Here is a 23,934-nt window from a genome sequence, read left to right on the forward strand (position 1 = left end):
TTGTTTTCTGTATATGTAATAGTATAAATAGAATTCTAACAATATTGTACCTTCAAATATTTGATAATCGAAAAATTTAATTTAGTATTAAAGAAATCGCGACAAAGTAACCATGTCTGAAGTTGAAGTAGTGAATATGATCAAAGCCATCATTTCATCATTTGATGATGGTCTACCTATTGAACAATTGGAAGGTAATTTATTATAATAATAAATTTTAAAATTGAATTATTTTAATTAAATTTTTAATTTTATTAATACTTAATTCAATAAATTAATTATTTTCAGATCAATATGAAATATGGGGGAAGAGCACCATTCCATATCTTGCATTTGGTTATAATAGTTTAAATGAATTATTAAGAAATTATCCTGAAATAAAAACTACTAAAAATAAACAGACGGAGAGTGTTTTTACGGTGGTATATAAACCAACTAAACCCAGATATGAGAAAAGGGTATTTAAATATTATTATTTTTACATTTTAATTGTAATTTACATAACATTTAAATTTTTTAAATATTATTTTTTTTTATTTAATTTCATTTCTAATAAATCTATTTTTTAGAATAATAGAAAAGATGGAAGATTCATGCCTTATAAAAAAGCTCGAACATCTATGCCTCGTAGAACAGTGACACCTGTAAATTTAGATTACTCTTCTTCGAAAGGTAAATTTTAATATAATAAATAATTAATAAATTAATTTAATACAATTTTTTTCAATATGTAGATTCATTTCGCTCAAGTCCTTCTTTTCGTCCAAGTTCTTCTTCATCTGTACGTACAACGTCTTCTTACAAAAGCAGAAGATCACAAACACCTGACATTACAATTGATCCACATAAATCAATGGTACGTTGTTTTTCATTAATAATTTAATTATTGTAATTTATTTACTTATTATTTATCCTGATACAAAACTAAATAAAATAAAGGAATTCAAATGAATTAATTTAATTGCTTTTAAAATATAGGAAAATGTTAATGAACCAATTTTGAACGGTCAACAATTAATTGGAGATGATTTTGCCCTTCAAATTGCAATTAAAACCTTAGATTCCAAACTTTATAGGAAATCAGGTGAGTTTTTGAAATTTATTGCTATTTTTTGTAATGAAATTTTTTTAATTAATTTGGTAAATAACATTTTTATTTTAGAAAAAGCCCCATTATATAGCGGTTTATGCGTCTCCGGACAATCAATTAGAGCTTGCACAAGAAGATTGAAAAACACGTTTTCTATTTCAAATAAAGTGACAATAATGTTAGGATCCGTCGATATATATGAGGTATGTATATTAAAATTAGCTAATCATATTCAATTGTTTAAAAAAATTATTTATTATTATTATTGAATAAGTGTAAAAGTATATAAATAAATAATTATTTTAATTAACGGAGATTAGTATAATTAATAATTCACAATAATAATTATTTGTTTAGTTAATTATATCTTATTCTGATTTATTTATATCAATATAATCATTTTTCTAATTATGAATATATTTCAGGGAAGAACTTTAAAACAAATGAAAGAGGATTATTTGGAGCTTCTGAAAACTTTAGAAGAAAATTTTTGTCTATCAAAATCATCAATAACAATTGGAACAATTCCTCCATTAGCAAATATATCTTTTAGAATGCATTACGAAGAATTTAGCACACTAGTGTGCTTTAATAACTGGCTGCGATATTTAATTGATAACAGATATGATGAAATAAGGCAAAGAAAATTTTCTTATAAATTCATTGATTTTCATAAGGAATTATTAACTGACATCGAGGAAGTCAATTATGATTATTTTCAAAAGTAAGATTTCTTTTTTTTAGATTCGGATTAGCGTCATTTTTTGTTGTAAAAAGCCTGCTACAAAAAATGGCACTAGTTCAAATTATTTTTTTTGTAACGATTTATTTTTATCATTAACATTGAACTAAAATTTTTCAATTTTAAACCAAAAAAAACTTTCTTTTTTTTAGTGATGCCAGAAATGTATCTGGGACAAGACATGGTTACGTTTTTTTTAATCCATTAGGACGATCAAAAGTTGTGAGCCTTTTCTTTATTAATGATACAGAAAAAAGTGAAAATAATAATTATCACTCGTCAAACAATTGGCCTGAAATTTCAAACGACTTTGTCATGTGTAATTTTTAAAATCAGAGACTAATATGTTTTCTTTTTTTATGAAATCATTTTTTCCCCTCAATTTTTTATATCTTAAATAAAGTTATTAATCCCGACTTATATTTCAAGATATTAAAAAATTGAAATTGAAAATTATTCATAAAAAAAACATATTTCTGATAAAATTTTTATTTGTCATCTAGAAACAAATATTGTATATATATATTTAATGTAAGTTGTTTGTACAAATGTAAAAAAAAAATCGGAAAGTTGAAAATTTTTCCAAAAACAGTCATGTAAATATTTCTCGTGATACGAATATTTTTTTATAGTAGACGATATTTTTTATATTTTTATATATGTATATTAATAATGTTATTAACAAAAAAAATTGTCAATTCGAACACTATTTACAATATGTTATACTTTATAAATTTATATTTCAATAAAAAATGTTTGTAAAAAAAAACTATAATTTCCTGATTATTTAATAACATAAAAATAAATTCCCAAAGAATATAAAAATAATTGTAATATTATTTACATTTAATTTTTTATAAATTTCATTTCTCTATATTTAAATTTCAATAGATTTGAAAAGAATTTTCAAAAAGTTTTGCGAGATCTTCTTCACTTTGTTCTCGAGGCGCCAATTTCGTAATGCGATGCTAAAATTTAATATTTATAAAAATTAATTAAGATTATCTTTTAAAAAAAATTATAGGTAAAAATTTGTAAATAAATAATAAATTAAAAAAAAATTTGTTTTCTACCTGAGGCAATGTTCCTTGAACAAGAGTTGGAATATCATCTTTCTTAAAACCAAGTTCTGCTAATCCATTTTCAACTTTCATAATTCTCATATATTCTCTAACAGTGTCGGCTAAAATTTTGCCAGCATCTTCACGTTTTGCATTAGTGATATCGACACCAAGAAGTTGAGCTGCTTCTAAATGCCTTTCTGGACAGGCACTTCCGGTAAAGGAAAATACAGCTGGAGCCGAAATAACAACTGAAAGTCCATGAGGTACAATTGGATGATCATCACTGTAGCCCTATAAATATTTCCTTGATGATACTTGTTTACAAAATGATTTTGGTTCAAAAAAATAAATTTATAATAAATTCAAAAACCTTTGGCTGGAAATTACGAACGTTCCCACTAATGGGATAGGAAAGACCGTGACACAAATGAACACCAGCATTTCCAAATCCCACACCAGCCATTGTACTAGCTAAATGCATATTACTTCTTGCTTCTAGATCATCAGAATTATAAACTGCTCGTTCAAAATATCTGTCAGTGAAATTAAATATTTAAATTAAAATTTTAAAGTCTTGACTAATCTTGTTAGTTGTGTTTTGTCCACAGAAGTATAAGTTGAGAACACCTGCGCGAATAGTGGAGGGAGTGTGCGAGAACTAATCACACTGCACTACCCCCACTCTTTCCATGCAACGCGTTCAATGTTCTCAACCTAATCGCATTGAAGAAGCGATACTACTGCCATGAAAAATACAAATTCTTTCTTTCTAAAAGTTAAAATAATAATCAAAAATATCGTTAATTACTTTCGCATTACTTGAAGTGCAAATCTTGCCCAAACATCACTAACGGGATTACTTCCCTGATAAGCAGGTCTCAAAATAGGATTCGTTGGGCACGGTGTCCTTTCAGTGTATGGAATGGCAGTAAAAGATTCAAGTGCATGACAAAGTACATCGAATCCAGAATAAGCACATACCTTCTCCGGTAGTGTCAATGTATGCTCAGGGTCTATTATACCCAAAGTTGGTCTCAATGCTCTGAAATTTTAATAACAATTTTTGTTAATAAAACTATGTATAACTGTTTATATTATAAGGAACATTTTCTTCGAGCTAACCTATTAGCAATACCAGTTTTTGCCTTAAGTGGTCTATAGTCAAAAATAGAAACACCAGTAGTTTCTGAACCAGTACCGGAAGTTGTGGGCACTGCAATCAATGGTTTCAATGCAACCAATATTGGCTTACCCCTTCCAATTGGTGCGTTTACGTAATCTAGAAAATCTGCTTTTGGATCACATGCATAGAGATTTGCAGCTTTGCATGTATCCATAACAGAACCACCTCCAACCTGTGGTATTTTAAAACCAAATCAATATTATTATTCTGGTTGAAAGCTTCTAGTGAGTCCGAGTTGAGAACACTGGGAGCGTCACTTGGTAAGAGTGGAAGAAGCGCGCGTTCATTGGTGCGTATGTGTCATCCCTACTTCTCGCATGCTGCGCGCGCAGTGTTCTCAACCAATGGAAAATACTAAAATTGTATTTTAAATGAAGAAATTAACTTACAGCTATGTAAGCATCAAAATTTCCTTTCTGGGCAAATTCTATCGCATCTTGAAGACTTGCTTCAGTTGGTTCAACTCGTACTTTATCATAAATTTCAACGTTTACTCCATGTTTTGTCAGACTATCAAGAGCCTTCTTAACAGGTGATAATTTCACTAAATTTGAATCTGTCATTAGGCAAATTTTTTTCGCTCCTAAATTTTGTGCATCCATGCCTAATTCCCTCGTTACTCCAATTCCATAGCGAACAGTCGAACAAGCCATCTACAGTAATTATTGTCAATATTTATTATTATCTGCAATAATTATATAAATATTCTATTTTGTTTTTTAATCTAATTTAAATTATAAATAAAATAGAAAAAATAATTATTTCATTTTTTTTTGTATAACTTCAAAGTCTAATATTGTTAAAAAATTACACTATCTGTATAGAGCGTATTATCTCCGATTCGATATGCACCTGATTTTTAATTTAAGAGGACAAATAAGTTAATGAAAGAAAATATTACAATTTTTTTCTAACAAAATTTAGGCGAAAATTTTTTAAATTAAAAAACAATGTCTACCTCGAAAGCATATTCTTTCGTTGGAACTGTAGTGCTAGTAGTGCTACGAGTTTTCCCATGATTTATTATACCATTTCCCCCTGGATTTCCATGAGCTGGACATTTGCATCTGGGAAAATAAAAAAATTAATTTAAAAATGTTTTATTAAATATTTTATAAAATAAAAGTGGTCCAACAAGATTCTTTATTTTAAGAAACAATTTGTATTGTATAGGTAATAAAAAAAATACTAATTACTGCCATATAATTCTACTTTAAAATTTTTTAATAATTGTTTCAATCCTAATTAATATATAAAATCATAACATATAATGCTAGAAATTTTTGACCCCATTTACTTTCTACATGTAATTTTTTTATAATTAAAAATCTCACGATTGTGACGAAATAATCTGCAGTAGATCAACGACACGTCTTCTTGGCAACATGATTGTAAAAAAAAATAAATTTATTTGTCTAAGAAATTCTTTGAACAGTCTTTTTGGAATTCTGCTCAGTTATCACTTTTATAAACTCTTTGTGGACTTAGGACTGTCGAATTGACTTCTCGTAGTCTCTTGATTCTTGAAACCGGCTGTTCGCCCCACCAGAAGATTTTTCCCTCCTACATTGACTTTCACATACATATACGTATCATAAAATACATTCCACATAATATTTGTTTGTGACTTGAATTTTTTTATAGTATGCGTATCAAATGCAAACGTCACAATTTTTAGAGACGAATAACTGATTATAAAAGGGGGAAAAGTTGGTTGAAATTTTTAAATTATATATGGTACTAAAATATATTTATAATAATTATTCGACTTAATAATAAATATTATATTGAAATTGTTTTAAATAATCAACTCATATTATTAATATAATCTTTTATTAAAATATTATTTACAGCTTATTGCGTGGCATACACGTTGACAAGCTAAGTTTTGTTAACAATAATTTTATTAATAAAAGGCACTTAACAATTAAAAAAAAAACTTTTATTTGTAATCTTATCTAAAATATTATCCCTTATTATTTATCCTCACTTTCTTTTCTATCTAAAAGTACATTCTATGGCTAAAAAGTTTTTCATTAATTATATATGATGAATATTTAAAACTTTATTTTCAAAGATAGATAATAATTTAATAATTTTAAATAAATTTTTAATTAATTATTATTATTTTGTTTTTATATCAATAATTTGTCTACTGTATTCTTATATGTTTCTTAAAATCTTCTACTTTTGTACTTTTAAATAAAAATTTAAAAAAGAAAAGTGGGTTCATAAATAATAATTGTTATCATATATTACTATGACTGGGCAACTCTCTTCATTTATAAACAGTCCAGAACTCTCACTTTGAATGATTTTTTTTTGCACAAAAAAATGGATTAAAAAAAATTCTTGACAAATTATTTAAAATTATTAACACTACCCAGATAGTGACCGCGTCTTAAATCTTAAAAGAAAGATTTTTTTTAATATACTCGCTATAAACTTATAAAACTATATAAGTTATTATAAGTATTTTATGCCACGAATTTATTATATAAATATATTTACGCCATGAATCATACTGGATAAGAAGCCACTGGATTTCATTATAAAACAAACCAATAAAGTTCAATTTTTAAAAGTTAAACACATTTTTTTAGATTTACAAATAACGTTTTGAAGTTTTTTTTTGTCTTTTAAGGAACTTTATAAGCAGATTTGATGCCATGAATTTCTCGACATTGTTTACGTTTTCAAAAAAAAGATAAAAATAGAAAAAATAAACTTTGATCGATTGTTTATTATATCGTAATATTTATGATCATTTGTTCGTATAATTAACGAAACTCTTGACAAGAGGAGGATCATTTACCTGCGCGAGAGAATGATTTACGAGGTAAAAATTTGAAAATATATCACTTTTTTTTTATTTGAAAAAATTTATTTGCTACCTGAATCAACATTTTTCACGAATAGCAAAAAAATAACAATTGATCACAAATATGTGTTTATATATATATAAATATATCCTCGAAGACATTCTCTCAGGGCAGTACGAAAAGTTCGAATTCGTAATATTCTCAGTCTCAGAAGTCTACATTGTTTTTGTATCCTCTTATATAATTATAAACAATACAAAAAAAATATCTTCCGCAATTTTTTTTTTTTTTGCATTTCAATAGAAATACATATTTGGAAGACAATTTTTTTTATTATGAATTAGACACTTTCTGGTACAATTTTGTCATAATGAAAAGTACTACTGGAATAGAAAGCGCCTCTTTTCGGCATATGAGGTGTTGGTATCTCTTCCTGAAGAGGTTTGTATACTAAACCACAATTTTTGTTATCGACAAGACCTTGACGAAGAATCATTGGTGGCCTAATGACTGGTCCACGACCTCTGCGTTTTGCCAAATAGAGAGCAAAATGAACAATGGACATTAAAAGAATTACAGTCACGACAATTACTGTTAAAACTGGCCAAAGTGATCGTCGATAAAATGGATGATAACTAACAGTTGCCTCCGGTATTTCATCCTCATATTCTTGATCATCGTACGTATCTAAGTCAAATTCATCCAGATGATTTTGGCCGTGATCGATCTGTAGACAAGTAAAAATGTTTAATATTTTCTTTTTTTTAAATATGCTATTAATAAAAATAATCAAAAACTCACTGCAATGTCGTCAGATAAATCATTCTTCAAAATATCCTCGAGTTTAGGTTTGTGTGGTATTGGTCGCGGTGGTGGTCCATCATCAATGCTGTCACAAACAATTTTTGCCAAATTTGCCCATTGTGTTCTTCTTCCTGATTCAGAATAATCTTTAGCGACAATATAATTCATTGACTTGGGATTTTCACCAGCCATGACTCTATGATCCGTGAGCCATTGAATAGCATCATTGAAATCTTGATCACACTTTAAGGGATTGTGCGTTAAATCCAAACCAGTCAATTTTGGAGTTGCTTTCAATTCTTCTAATGTGATTCGCTGAAGACGGTTATCGCGAACCGCCAGGAATCTATAGATTATTAAAAATTAGTGAAAATTGTAAATATATTGTTAAAAGAAATATTTAAAAAAATTTATGTATATTTTAGGGTTGACTAGATTTCAGAACTGATTTCGGAGAACGACGACGAGGTCTTTGGTTTTTTGGAACTAACTAGATTTATGTATTTGCATCAATAGTTAATAATGCAGATCAGTATAGCTCAGGTTTTGTAAGAAGGTTGAAAAAAAAATTTTCTTTAGTCGGATAACTTCATTAAAAACTCTAAAACTTTAATTTTTAATTCCTGTGGGCAAGGAAGTTGCACTGCTTTACCTACGAGTGTGTTAAATAGAGTTAGCGCCTCTTCAGCTTTTGGAATAGCTGCCATCTTTCTTGGCAGCGTTAAAGTGCCAAGAGACATTTTTCGTCTGCTAGTAGCAATCCTATTGTAGCATAGGATCATCTGATGCAGACGCAATACAGGATGCAAGGATTCTCAAACAAATTCAAACTCAAACGGATCTCACCATCAGCGATTTTCTGGAGACAGACAGTGGTTTTATTTGTGTCCGGGTGGCAGGTGTACGTATATACAGCTGCTATTTCTCCCTGAACAATCGCATTGCAAAGTTCGATGCCAAAATTTGCTCTCTTCAAGAAAGACTTAAGACTTTCGGCGGGGCTATCCTCATTGCGGGAAACTTCAATAGTAAGTCGTCGGAATAAGGGGAGACTTGTCTAGACAGGAGGGCCTTAGTCACCGAGATAGTTTCAATAAATTATCTGGTGCTTCTAAACCGGGAACGGGAGTTCGTATTTAGACGGGAAGAATCAGGATCTATCCTTGATTTAACAATTGCAACTATCTTGGCGATAAATGGGTTGTTTGCAAGAAGTCATATCAAACATTATGAAATGACCTTTGGAGAGAATCCTTGAAATAAGAATTAAAAGAAGTCTAAGTTAAACTTCGGTCAATATTGTAATATCAAATCACTAGAGATAATACTAATACTTCCTAAGATGAATTTGTTATCTATGGAAATCTAATAAGTGCAAAAAATCCTAGATTGTTGTTTTATTTCTACTTTTAGAATATTTACTTACTCAAGATTCTTAAGTGGTACTCGAGCTTCACTCCAGACTCTCTCAAGAATATTTCTGCTGACATTAAGTTTGGAGAGATTTGGCGTTACCAAGAATGGTGTAACTTGGAGGGAAACCAAAAGATTTCCAGCAAGATTCAATTTTGTTAGTGATGTGGCACCTTGGAACATATTATTTTCAAGAGTTTTAATTCGATTATTAGACAAATTAATTTCAATAAGTGATGAATGAAATTTGAGCAAATTTCTTGGTAGTCCTGTCAAATGATTTTTGGCAAGATTCAATGTTGTTAATGCTGGCATTGCGTCAAATGTTCCTTCCAGAAGGGAGTATAGGCCACAATTGGAGCATTCAAATCGATAAACGCTAGAAAAAAGGATTAAGGGATTAAAATTTAAGATCTAGATTTAATTTGAGTTTATTTAATACTTAAATTTACCTGAATGTGTTATACTCCTGATCATTAGTTCTAAAAACAGGAAGTGTTTGAAGTCCTGGATTGTCGTTCATCACGATGGTCTGCAATCTCGAATTGGTGCGGAAATGATGATCAGTTAAAGAAACAAGTTTATTGTCGCTGATATCGAGATGAATTAACTCATCATTTTGACTAAAAGAATGTTGATGAATTCTCTTAAGACCATTTGATTTAAGATGAAGCTGTTCAAGATTTGGCAATCCAATCAAATCATCTTTATGAATAATTTTAATTCTGTTGCTTGAAGCATCCAAAATGGTCATTTTTGTAGCAATGATTGTACTCAAAGTTGATAAATTGTTTCCTAAGAATGAAAAATTCTCAAATCAATATTTAATTATTCTTATTGGAGCAATTAAATGAAAAATAAAAAAACCAAATACCCTACCAACAACTCTCAAGATTTGAACATTTTTTGCGTTTCCTTCAAAAAGATCAATGGACATTTCTTGTAAATCATTATAGGAAAGATCCAGTTCGGTGAGTGATTCCAATGAACTAAAGTGGGCTTTATCAATTGTTTTTAACTTATTTTTCTTTAGATTAATAAAGACAAGATTGGGCATTTTGTTGAAGGCCGTGTGTGGTAATCTTGATATGGAATTATCAGAGAAATCCAGTTCCGAGACACTTGGTGCATTCAAAAGATAATCTCTAGTTTTTGTCTTGACAAGGGTCTGAAAACGTTTCATTGGATTTCCTGAAATGGTGATCAAACTCAATTGGCTGTTGTTTTGGAAAATGTCCACTGGAATGTCTTCCAAGTAACTTCTCGTAAAATTCACAGCAAAAAGATAAGGAATTCCCTCGAAGGCAGTTTTATCCGCTTCCAAAATTGGAGTATCTATGAAAGTAATGGATTCCAATTGTTGAAGACCTCTTAATTTGAAAGCATGAGGACCAAATTGAATGGGACCAGCATTCTCGATCTTAAGATGAGCGATTCCTGGACCAAATATTTGATTATCGTCCAATTTCGTGCATCTGTAATTATTATTTTTTAATTAACAATTGAAAAAAGGGAATTATCAATAAATTTAACAGTAGGTACTGAATTGAATTAAAAATCTGATTTGAAATGTGAAAAAGAATTACTTGGCAGTAGTAGCAGACGCAATTTGTGCGACACATTTGCAGTTTGCGGGACATTGATTCATAATTTCATCCTCATTGAGATGATTAGGATCATCTTCACCTTCATCTTCATCATCATCCTCATCATCATCATCATCTTCATCCTCATCGTCATCATCATCATCGTATTCTTCGTCATCATCCTCATCCTCATTATCATCGTCATCAAGATCATAGGTCATGTCATCAGATTCGACGAAATGTTTAGGATTATTTTTATCCGTGGTACTGTTGATTGTCTTAAAACTAACAATTGGAGTTTTTCGAAGCAATGGTAATTTTGCAATTGGTTTAATCTTCTGAGCTTCAGCTTTAATTACTTTAGCAACTTCCTCTTCCGGGAACTAAGAGAAATAAAATTACGATTATTAAAAACTTCGAATATAGATTATAATTAACAAAAATTAAATCTAAAAACCTTATCGGTAGAAATTTCTTCGTCCAATGAACGAATTTCTTCAAGAAGTGTTTGTTTGGGATTAATGAGCTTTTTGTAATCGACATTTTTCATGGAAAATACTTCCTCAGTTGTGGTTTTAACCTCCTTAGCATTTGAAGTCAATGTTGTTTTAAATTTTTCAAAAGTTTCATGTAAATTCTCTTCTGTTGTCGACTCAGAAGAAACTACTGCTACTGTTCCTAATAAAAGCAGCAGCAGAGCTGCCCTCCGCTCCATTTTGACTACTCTAAAACAATGTAAATTGGTTTAGAATAATAATAAAATAGATATTACTAAATAAAAAAGAAAATATCCGATTATTAATACTGATGATTTGGCATATGTAATAAATTATAATATTGAACAGCCAACAACTACAATAAACATGATAAAATTACAATTATTTATTCATTCGCAGAATCCTTCAGTTGATAAATTTTTGTTTTCTCATTTTTATTAATCCACTAACAGAAAAAAAAGAATGCATTTATTGTTCTCAATTGTTAAATGCACAAAACTTATGGAATAAATAAAAACGTTTCTTTTATTATTGTAATTATAATTTGTATGATTATCGAAATTACACCTTCAGCCGGAAATTAAAATTTAAATGTTTCATATATAAAAACAGGAAATTTACACTTTATTAAAATAAAAAGCAATAATATACAAAAACATTGGATATATAATTTTAATTTATTTTTCCTCTATATACAAAAGCGGAAATCAAAAATGGCCACGGAAGTTTCGATTTGTACACCGATATTGTTCGAATATGACTGAATTACACCAACCGGATTCTACGCTTCGAGACGAATGTTTACAACTACACCCTCTTCTAATACCACCCACTTTTTCATTGAATTACATATACATACATCCATACATACACTCACACAGATGTCTGATAATACTAAAACGAATAACAGATGTGCATTGTTTCAATATTTTTTCGTTTCTCATTATATAAAATTTTTCTTAATTTTTTTAATTACAATATTATATAAAATTTTATTTATAAGAATTTTTTTAAAAGAAAATTTTTATAAACAAATTTTATAATTTTTTTTATATTAAATAAAAAATTATGGTTAATATTAAAAAATTTGTGTATCCTTATTAAAAACATTTAGTGAAAAAAAGTAGAATTAAAAACTACACTGCTTTTTTGTAAATAATGTAAAAATTCTAATAGTTTCTTAAAAAAGGTAATTTTTTTTCTTTTTTAAACAAAAACAGTAGGAAATTAAAAAAAAGTCTTTGTACGGATATTTAAAATACGTCAACTATAAACGTATATAAATAAATATATAGAATAACTTTTTCTCTGGATTACGGTTAAAAAAAGACACCTTTATATATTTTTTTATCTATTACTTTCAATGCTTATCTAAGAAATGACTCAGGTTTTTGATCCAGCTAACAATCAATATGACGAATAATTCTTGTCGACCCTTTTTGTTTAAAAGAAAAATAATATAAAATAAATAAAAGTTAAAAATTAATATTTATTTTTATATTTAATGAGTTATTTTTAGAAATAATCGTATATATGTATATAAATTATTTAAAATTAATATTAATATGTAAAAGTTACTATACTCGAAAATGATCATTTTAAAATTTTATATTACTCAGAAGTTAATAAAACTTTTGCGTTTTTCTCCTTTTTATTTTATTTTTTGCTTTTAGAAAAAAAATTTCTATCTGTGATAATTTATACGACTGACACGTCAAGCAAGTTTCACGCAGTAGTCACCTGAGCTTGCTGATAACAATGGAGGATATCTTATACTTTAGTTTAGCCTTTGCAATTTTAAAGACAGGAAACTCAAGCCTATATTTATAAATTTCTGGAGATTTCTTTCAAAAGATTTTTTTTTTGTGAAATTTGCAAATTTACTGCTAATTTAAGATTTTACGCACTTTTTAAATCATTTAAATTTTCAAATAATTCTTAGTAAATTTTAATAATTCAATTTGAAATTTTATTAAATAAAAATAAAATATTATAAACAAATAAAGAAGAGAATGACTAATTTTTATGATATATTAATAGAGAATAAAAATTCTTGCAGCATCAATCATAATAAGATTATTTCATCACACAATTGAACCTTCTACTTCTAGAATAAGAAAAGAATAGTTTTGCTCGCACAAAAGTATTAGTGTATATTACATATTTGAGGCCAAATAACCTTGATGGCATTGGCGGAATATATATTATATACTCGGACTATTCAATCGTCAATTGTAACTGACACCTGTTGAAAATCATCCTTCCTTTTCATCTATTTCAAGATTTATTATAAATTGACTACAATGATCGTTGTGCTCCATAATAATGGATGTTAATTTTTTTAACGTACTTAAGTAACATTATGATTATTATATACTTAAGTACGTTGAAAAAATTAATATTGATTAGAAAGTATTGTAATTAACTAATAAAAACATATTTTCTTATAATAAAGCATTTCACATAAGCCCGCCTTTTCTTGACAATGAATTATTGTGGAGCATGCGCAGTTTCGTTTAGATACTCTCATTGGAAACTTCGGGCAATATTTCTGCAGGGCGGACATAATCAATGTTGCAGCAATATTGTCGTGCAATATTCGCAATATTGTGACCATATGTTGTGCTATTTGGTCTAATTTTTTTTAGGCTAAAAACCTTTATCTTGATCCTGTAAAAAGAACCCTTCCTACTCGGCTTCCTATATATAACTCTAGTTAGACATACGTCGTATTCTTTTGAGGAAGAAGGAATTTCGTTACGTCTCGAGTTTCATTTTGCGTTGAAGCGAAAGTTTCCTTATTCTTGTCTAGAGAGAGAGAGAGAGAGAGAAAGATAGAGATGAGTGAAGAGGGGAATCCCATAGTGGGATATATTGGGTGTAGAATGGCATTTTCTGATTTTGAGTATAGTTCGTCGAGATGCACAAGAGAAGTGTGCACCAGCTGGGGCACGACGATACAGGCACGGCGGTCCGCTCCTTTGTTCACTGTGTTAAACATGGTCCGATCGGTCAGGTAAAGTTACCTGAGCGAAACTATAAGCGCAGGTGGTCCCATTCCCGCATTTGCTCTGATCCTGATGGGCTCGAAGGAAGAAAAAATGGGGCCCTCGTTTTACTTACTGGGCTTCACTAAATCTTTTTTCACTGTCCTGACTACGTGGTTTTAAATTAAGGAACCTTTCTATACAATCTACTTAAATATCATCATATTAAAATCACCTATTTTAAAAAGTTTTTCATTTCTCGAATTTTCTTATTCAGAAATAAAATAATCTCATTTCAAGAGGAAAAGTTTGCGTCTTCATAAAATTTTACTGGTTTTACATCGCGGATTATTTTTCGGTCTTATGTAAAACTGATTTTCAATTATGTGAGAATTTTGTGACGTAATTTGAGAAAATACAATAAAAATGAGAAAATCATGTACAAAAATTCCTTTTTCAATTTTTTTTTTCTAAGAACCACTTACGGAAAATTCGGTAATTTTTGTTTCATCTGTATCTCTTTATCATGGATAAGAATGTTTTGACATATTTCGAGTTCCTAAACTTATGTCCTTGAGTTTTTATATACTGTATCGGAAAAGGGTCTTAAAGAAATTTTTTCCACTCATTCAAAAAGGACCATATAGTCGGTAGAAGGACACACAAAACAACTGGTAATCGTATTTTTCGCAAGAGCATCTTTTTCAAGTTTCCTGTCCATTGAAAATATTGTGACTAACTTTTACAAGCGTTTGACAAAATGTAAAAGGGCCTAAAGAAAAGGAATTCTTTGTCAACTATAATATAAAGAAGCAGCAAATTGCCTAAGTTTTTTTTTCATCCAAATCTGAAAATTCTTTTCGGAACATTTACCACGTTTTTTTTTCTCTTTCTATTTAATATATAAATATGCTCTGGTATTTAGGAAACAAATAATCTCTTATTGTTAGGAAAATTCTTCTATTGAACTTATCCTCTCAAAATAAGATTATTTACCTTCAAATTAAAAGATATTATTTAATTTTAAAAGAAAGAAATTTTAATTGATGTTATATGTATTATATTTTTTTAAAGCCATAATTTTCGGAAAAAAACAGATGTGACCAAAAAAAGAAACGAAAAATGCGGTTTTCGGAACACGATATCTGTTTGAATGTGCCACATTATTTCTGTGGGAACACACGACATATTTTTGCGGCAAAAGAAAGATTCATGCAAACATATCACGAGACGAAATAAAAAAAGGAACTAAAAGAGGAAATCTCTTCCGCATTTATATCCTTTTGAAGAAATATATTTATAAACACGAAAGATTCTATGAATTATTATAACAATTCAAAAGAATATTTAAATTAAAAATAATAATTTTATTATTATTACGATTTTTGGCGTGTGAAAATTGGGGTACAAGAGGAATGTTATACATCTTATTAGGGATTCTTTAAATTCTTATTTTTCAGCTTAATCCTAAAATAACAATGGCTTATGTCAGAAAATAGGAAAAATGACTGACATCAGATATTTTAAAGTATTTTTCCATTTACTTTGTCCTTTTTAAAATCACTGAAGAATTTTCAATTAGTTTACTCAAGCGTATACAAATAATTTCTAAAAAAAACATTATCTGGAATTAAAAAAAAGAAACTTTTTCCTATTTTTGTTTTTATTTAAATGTCCTTTGACGTAAATTTTTTTTCAAAATAAAAAAAAGTATAATGTTTTCATAAAATATTCAATTTTTAAAAATAATTTTAATTAAAATTTCCGCTAACGATTGTTTTGTTGAAAACAAAATATTCTTTTTTTTATTGAAGATAAAATTAATAAGGTAAAATGCCTTCAGCAAAATGGACTTATGTAATAATCGATGCAATAAAATATATATAGATATGCAATTATAAAAAGTTTAGAAGAATGAAATAACGTCATCGATAAAATGATGTGTAATATATTAATACAATAGATTTGCGATTATAATAGACTAATTTAATAACTAAGATCATTATTATAATAAATAATCAATCTAATAATTAAATTTAATTAATTAAATTAATAATTGTTTTTAATTAATATTTTTTTGAAAGAAAAAATAAAAATTTTCTTCCTAATTTTTTTTGCGAAAATTATTTTTCATTTTTTGCTATAATATAATTTTTGCAAATAATTATCAAGGTAAATCAAATCACTTTCAAGGTCAATGTTTGCAAATCGAGAAAATTAGTTATTGAAGAATTTATATATGAGATAAATATTATCTGGATAAATTGGCACATTATGAATGTCCTATACAAAACGATACTTTATTTGCATACAGGTTTAAATTGCATATACAGATCATGACTCAACATCAAAAAAAAAAATAATTTTTTTTATATATATCGTTTAATAAATTATGAAATCAATGTCGCATTTTTCTTTCTGATGAGCGTCATTTTAAAAGAGTTCATACGCGTATTGTCAATGACTTTGCTAATTGAAAGTAATGAGAGAATAGAATTTTAATCCGCTACCTACGTTCATCTCAAATATATTTGCGTAAGAAAATAAAAATGTCCGCAAGATACATATTTGATAAACAATAATAATGTTAGTTTAGTGTGTAATTATTATTTTTTTCAAAGTTGCATTCTAGTTAAGAATTCATCATTTTTCGTAAACATCTTTTACCTTTAATTTTTTTTTTCAATAAGATTGCAATTTTTATTAATTAAAATTTTTTAAATTTTATTCTATGTACATGACAATGTAATAGATCCAGCAGGCATCTTCTTTTATCAAAAAAAAAAAAAAAAAAGATAGCGGTGCGAGTGTCTTATCATTTCTGTTTATCAGGCGTATTTAATATCCCTGATATTACACTCATACATTTTTGACTCTATATTTGTTTTGTCTCAAATACCTTTTGATCAAAACACCTTTTGACTACATTCGTGTTATTAAGAAAAATTATAATTTTCTCAAGTCTTTTTCATTTTCCCGCCAAAATTAAATATTTTTAAAGTTATGTTTATTAAATAATTATTGACCACTGATTTAAATTTACACAATTGTTTGTCCCGGATAAAAAAAATATTTACACCTTTTTATGAGTTGTTTTTAAAAAATAGAAATAAAAAAAAACGAAAAAAATTTTTTTATAGTTTATTATTAACAAGATGTGACAAACGCACAAATCGAATCGACTCGGTAGATTCGAGGTCGAGGATCGGTGGTATGGCACTATGGCAATGTTCATTTAACGTCGACGACCTTTTGAGACCTCGCTTGGTGTATCATCAAGGGGAAATCGAGAACCTGCATCCGCGTCGTGATCCAACTTTTTTCGGTCAGATGTAACCCACACGATTGAAAAAAACGTTTAATCAAAGTCATATAATAAATCGTTGCTTCTTTTTAAAATAAAAAAAATTTACTTCTCATCACGAATTTCAAGAATAAAAAAGAAAAGAATTTTTTTTATTTCTTTTAAATATAATTTAAAAGTGATTTCTACCAAAAAATAATAATTATAAATATTGTTTGACAATAAATGATTTTTACTACTGACGCAAAATTTTACAAAGATTTTCATGAGTCTGACTAAACTAAACTTCTAACACTGATACTTAAATTAAATAAAATGATGACGTGAAATTTTCTAAAAAGTATCAAATGTCTGACTAAACTATACTATTACTACTGATATAAAAATTACAAAAAATGATGACGTTCAATTTTATACAAGATTTTTAAAAGTTTGACTAAACTATACTTTAACCAATGATACTAAAATTACAAAAAAAATTTACTTGTCTGACACAAATGAGTTTATTCTACTAATTTCCAGTAAAATTTAATTGAATTTCATTGGGGACAGAGAAAGAGATTATAGAGATTTCAAAAGTGAAAAGAGACAGGTCGATCTGTAAGTCTCATCGAATATAAAATAAAACGAATGGAATATATGTAAATGACGCCTTTCTTTCATGGCAAGGAAAGCCCTTGGAATAACGCGGTGATGGGTGCGACTGTTTCTGAGCATTTGAAACCTTTTGCTGCTTGAACGATTGGAATGCAAACCGCGTTTGCAAAGCAATGCGACTGGAAACTATTTACCATTGCTTACGTCACTCAATAGTAACTTAAACAAGAGTTTATATATATTTTTTCTTCTTTTTTTCACCCATTATATTTTTTCACATGTGAATTGTATTGTGTGTGCGCATGAACCAATCGTGCGACAAATACCATCTCAGCCACTTTTTTTATTTTTTCGTTTTTTTTTATATTATTATTAAACAATTTTTTAATGTCAGCACTCCTTGAGAAATTGATAGGTCAACATTTTTAACGTTTTCCTACAAGACTAGCAAATTCCGCAAAGAAATTTAAATCCAAATTAAAATGGTATTTTTTTTTACATGCTTTTATATATAAAAAAAGAAATAACTACATATTTCAGGAAAAAATGTAATAAATTAAATTTAAAAATGAAAATAGTTCTTTGTTTATAAATTTTAAAATCAAGTTTGGTTAGAATAATTTCTTTTTTTTTATTTATGAAAAGAATTTTTGATGAAAGCGACATGACGAGAGTAGAACGTCTAAGATTCTCTTATTGCATTGAAATACTTACAAGTGCTTTGATAATCATTTTCAAAAAAAAAAAAAAATGTTCTTTCTCAAAACCGGACGTCTATATGTGACTCAACTAAAAATTATTTATTCATTCTTTTTCCCCTTGTATAAATAGACATTGCTCTTAACAACGTGTCATTGATAATTTTCTATTTTGACAATTTACAGTGAATATATGAACTAAAAAAGACGACTTTGAAAAATTATTACTTTTTTTTCTTTACAATTCGTCAAGCTTATATTATATGAGATTGGGAGCAACGTCGTTATATGAAGGTCAACTTTTGTTTCATAAAACAAAGTAGTAAAATTTATTACTATTTTTTTTACATAAAAATCTGCATTATAAAAAAATTTATTTGCAATAAAAACTAAGCATATATTTCTAAATGGTTTTAAATAGTTTTGGATTTAAAATGGATTCAATAAGAATATGATAAAACTTGTCAAAACCTAAATTTTTTTTATTCTATGCAACAATTGAGTTATAAGGAAATTTTCATGATTTTTCAAACAAATGGAAAAAATATTGAAAATTTGTGTTTGAAAAACATTAAGCTTCTTTTCAATAATAATTAGCATTCACCGCGTGGTTGCGAATACAAAATTAACTGTTGGAAACCAGAGAAAACTTGATTTTCGAAGGTCAAATTATTTACACCTATAGTATATATAGATAAAAAGAATTTTCACATGATTACATTAGAAAAAAAAATTTCTCTATAAATATTTATTATTGAAACAAATTTTTACAAAAATTTAATATAATAAATGAAAAAAATCAATTAATATTTAATTCTGGAAGTTTATAGAGTTACCGCAGCCCATGTGGCATTAAGTTACCAAAAAAAAAAAAAATGAATTAGTCATCAGAACAATTAGTCCGTGCAAAAAAAAATATATGTATCAATTTGCTTGCGGGAAATAAATAAATAAAATTCTTGGCGCCACCCAGTCCGGATTTCTGGTTTACTTTAATGTGAAGACAAAAAAAAAGGGATTGGATATTTTGAGAGAATGCTGGCATAGAATTTTTTTTCTTTTTTTATAGTCATAATGATCTTGCATTTGTCAATTCAACTTTATGGATTTCTATATAGGATCAACGTCTCGATCATCATTTCCTTATAAGTTCATCGTTGAATGTTCCGAGATTAAAAACTTTGTTTTTATAACAAAATATCCTTCTTAACAAAAGTCCAGGGCCGTATTTAAAGGGGACTTGCGAATCAATTGCTCTACCAAAATTATTACCAAATTTTCTAAATTCACAAATTAATAATAATTTTTGTTTCTAAATAATAAAAATAATTTTTCTAAGAATTGTATTTTTTTGTCATTGAAGGAATTCTAACTCTTGAGAGATGATAAAATGTGTAATCACTTCGCAAGTGATCAGTGTACATTAAACAGAGATATTGACAGTAATCAATCGATTGTTGACTACTTAAAAATTCACGTATTGATAAAGACTCATAATCAATATATTATTGAGCTCACATTGTCACATATGCATATATATATATATTGAAGACGCTGCTAATATATTGTATAAAAATTGTTTCAATACTTATTTCAATATCACGAATTAATGATAAATTAATCAATTCCTTATTTTTATAGATTAAAATCCATTGTTTTGTATAAATAAATAAATAATAATAATAATATTATATAATTTATAAATTAAATATATTCATTCTTATATTGTTTGAAAAAAAATTATTTTTAAATTAAATTTTTCTGTAAATAAAAGAAAATTTCATTATGAAATATACTTCATGCTTTAAATAATAAAGATTTTATATATAATTATAATTGCATCATATATATCATTCATCCTTGTGTTTATAAACATTTCTTTTTAAATATAAATTCGTGCGATATTAGTGGAGAAATTAAAAAAATATATTGTCATCGTTTCTTATGCAATATTGATATTTAAATAATAAAAAAAATTATTTATAAATTTAGCAAAATTAAATTAATTTTATTAATAAAATTGTAAAATTTAGTAATTGTAGAATGAAAAAAAAGAATTATTGACTGTCAATCGTAATATTCTATTTTAAAAAATATGATTCGTCAGGTATGGAGAATTTCAAATTAAATCTTCTTTTATTTGCGATAAGTTATCTGTAGAAAAAATAGTCATTGCGAATTGCACAATTATTATTAAATATTAGTTTTACCTATTCTTTATTCTAGTTTCATTAAAATTGATTTTATTTCTCTTAATTAATCATAAATATAATATAAATTAATAATAATATAAAAATTTATTCATAATGAAATTTTTTATATTTAAATGCTATTTAAAATTTTTTTTTTGCTGTAACAATAGACCATAAAAAAATAATTTTTTAAATAAAAGTAGGTTGCATCAATTGCACTTTCTATGCCGCTAAACCATAAAATTGTAAATGAATGTACAATCTCTTGTGATCTTTAAAAATCACGGGGCAACATCCAATATCCGGATTTTTATATACTCACAAGATGATAGAATTTTGTTAACAGAAAAAAAATTGTTTCTACAAGTTTCACATAAAAGTTGTTTTCCTTGTTTCATGATTATAATTTGAGAAAGGAGGAATTTCATTGGTCAATATAGACGCGCTGCGGATATATTGAATCTCAAAAGGGATTACTCCTACGTTTGTGGTAGCCATTTCGATGAGAGGCTTATAGGCCATCATGGTTTATTCCCCACGATTAACGGTTCACAATCGCACTTTTATATATAAAGAAAAACCAATTGGTGTGTATATAGATGGAAAATGAGGTCGATGATAAAATGTTAAAAATCGCGTACTCACCTATTTTCAAATACAACTTCCCGTGTTGTATGAAGAATCCTCTATATTTAAGAATAATTCCTTAAAAAACAAGTAGAACTGTGAATAAATCCTTGGGAGGGGTGGGGGAGATTTTTTTAAATCAGCCTTTACCACCTTTTTGAATCACAATAATACACAGAGTATAATGTCGACTTTGGTAGTACCTCGGAATTTTTCAAACTACGGTCTACGTAGTCAACTAAGACTTTGAAGCTGCTATAAGGAAATAGTGGGGGGACTCAGTGGGCCCCCAAGCCCAACATTCTCACGTGGAGGGGATTTGATGATTATTCCAGGTGAAAGTACCTCTGACTCTCTCTCTACATATATAGTATGTCTGCTGACATCTATTGGATATACTGATAATTGCACATTTTTTTTACAATTAATTTTATTTATCTTATAAAAATTTTTTTTTTTTAAACATTAATGTTTTTTTAAATTAAAAATTTTATTTACATTGTAATTTAATTCAACAGCATCCGGATATTCAAGATATCCTACGGATGTCCTCGGTATTACCAAAAACTAGGATATCCATAGGATATCTCGGGAATATCCTAAGCACATCCTAAAGATATCCAAATTTACGGATATGGATAGGATATTCTAAAACGTACGCTGCTGACAGGGTATTAGAGTTACTAATTACGAACTCAAAAATATTATAATTCAAGATGCCATATCTAATATGGCAGTATGATGATGCAAAATAGAGATTAAATAATATTAATATATCATAATAAGTAATAAACTTTGTAAGTTAACTTAAAATGTTAGTTATTATGAAGTACAGTTTCTAAATTCAAAACTTTTCAGGGTCGAATTTAAGGCGGGGCAGTAATCAAGCGCCAAAAGTTTAAAATTCAAATGTACATTTGTAGGTAAGGTAGAAATCAATTGGTAAACTTGTGTGTTTGATCTGCAATTTACCATAGACTGCAATTTAGAATTTTTACTTTAACTCGAATAATTTTTAAAAATCTATTATTTAGTTAATATTCTTGTTTTTATTTATTATTATTAATATTATTATAATTAAATATTATTATTGTAATTATATTATTAACAATATTAAATATTATTAATACTGTTTTAATTTTTAATTTTACGTATTACGTATATTAATGAACAATAAAATTTACGACATTGTAAATTATTTGATACGATCTCTTATTTGTATGTTATTATTCTAAATGATAAACATGAATAATATATAACATACGAAATTTTATGTCCAAAGTTCAATTTTCATTGTACTTAATTAATAAAATATGTAATTATAATCTTTTTTTTTGCTTGCGTTTAAAATGAATAATAAGTTTTGTTGAGTCTACAAAACTTACTAAAAAAGATTATAAACGTGTGAATCACAATATGACATTCTTCTGGGCGGTTGAAATAACATATTTACTACATAGAGAATAAAAACGAAAAATTATACTTTCTTTTCGAATATTATTTTTTAGCAATATATTTGTAAATATTAATTTTTTGTCATCAATTTTTGTGTTTTAACATATTAGAAAACTTTTCTATTATAGAAACTAATTTTTAAATGATTAGTGACCCTCCATCCATAACTTTATAAAATTTCCAACCTACGCGGGGATTCGAAACTTAAGGAGCGCTGCACAGGAATCAATGATTTAAACCGCTCGACTATACTGCAGCGATTCTAGTGTATCACAATTCTTCTTTTTTCAGAATGCAAATTAAAATTTAAATATACACTGTAATTATGTTTTGTTTATTTCCTTCTATATATACAAGGTCAAAGATCAGGATTAAATGATGATTATTAAAATCTTTGAAATTATTATCATTGGCAAACATGAGAAATAATTTTATACAGCTAAAAATGCGCATCACTGTTGAAATATTAAAATCTTTCTAATAAATTTATATCAGTTTATTAACTTTATACACTTTATGTACACAATATAGTACAGGCTATTTTTTGAGTTAATAATTATTTTTATTTTCATATTAGCAAAAAAAATTAAAATTTCTTTTTTAAGATACCAAAAATGTTTCTCAAAATTTTTTAGAGGTAATATGAGAATCTTTATATAAATTATATATTTGGCCTAAATATGAAAATTTTTAAATCTTGTCACTGCATGCTCAAATAATTGATGATAAGCGAAACGATGGTATGTCTAACAGGTGAATCAGTTCCCAGCGAGTTGTACCTGGTAGTACATAGACATTATATAGTTACTTCAGTTTATATACATATATACACAATCCCATAGGAAAGTAATCCTACTTTATTATCGCCAGCAT

The 23,934-nt window shown here is 27.5% G+C and overlaps 3 protein-coding genes across 4 annotated transcripts; 1 reads left to right on the plus strand and 2 right to left on the minus strand.

The window, feature by feature from the left end:
• Positions 1-26: 26 nt before the first annotated feature.
• Positions 27-2,601, plus strand: LOC127278437 (uncharacterized). Its single transcript, XM_051300167.1, has 8 exons — positions 27-194; positions 289-458; positions 570-672; positions 735-856; positions 979-1,084; positions 1,163-1,293; positions 1,516-1,814; positions 1,985-2,601. Exons 1-8 carry the CDS (start codon positions 113-115, stop codon positions 2,160-2,162), a joined length of 1,191 nt encoding a protein of 396 aa, XP_051156124.1. The 5' UTR covers positions 27-112; the 3' UTR covers positions 2,163-2,601.
• Position 2,602: 1 nt separating this feature from the next.
• LOC127278436 (probable hydroxyacid-oxoacid transhydrogenase, mitochondrial) lies at positions 2,603-5,613 on the minus strand. Its single transcript, XM_051300166.1, has 8 exons — positions 5,414-5,613; positions 5,038-5,146; positions 4,469-4,732; positions 4,019-4,251; positions 3,705-3,938; positions 3,267-3,429; positions 2,906-3,187; positions 2,603-2,800 (listed from the first exon to the last, which is right to left on the minus strand). The coding sequence occupies exons 1-8, from the start codon at positions 5,464-5,466 to the stop codon at positions 2,717-2,719; spliced, it is 1,422 nt and encodes a 473-aa protein (XP_051156123.1). The 5' UTR covers positions 5,467-5,613; the 3' UTR covers positions 2,603-2,716.
• A 282-nt stretch (positions 5,614-5,895) lies between these two features.
• Positions 5,896-21,852, minus strand: LOC127278250 (slit homolog 2 protein). Of its 2 annotated transcripts, none has more exons than XM_051299860.1 (8): positions 21,625-21,852; positions 11,162-11,429; positions 10,705-11,087; positions 9,998-10,593; positions 9,571-9,913; positions 9,132-9,497; positions 7,703-8,051; positions 5,896-7,628 (listed from the first exon to the last, which is right to left on the minus strand). In XM_051299860.1, the coding sequence occupies exons 2-8, from the start codon at positions 11,417-11,419 to the stop codon at positions 7,242-7,244; spliced, it is 2,682 nt and encodes an 893-aa protein (XP_051155817.1). In that variant the 5' UTR covers positions 11,420-11,429; positions 21,625-21,852; the 3' UTR covers positions 5,896-7,241. The 2 variants fall into 2 exon arrangements, with proteins under 2 accessions (XP_051155817.1, XP_051155818.1); XM_051299861.1 differs by lacking the exon at positions 21,625-21,852 and adding an exon at positions 11,581-11,952.
• Positions 21,853-23,934: the final 2,082 nt, after the last annotated feature.

This window comes from Leptopilina boulardi, unplaced genomic scaffold (assembly GCF_019393585.1).
Source record: "Leptopilina boulardi isolate dan_hultmark-lab unplaced genomic scaffold, ZJU_Lbou_2.1 LbouV2_202, whole genome shotgun sequence".
Lineage (NCBI taxonomy): Eukaryota > Metazoa > Arthropoda > Insecta > Hymenoptera > Figitidae > Leptopilina > Leptopilina boulardi.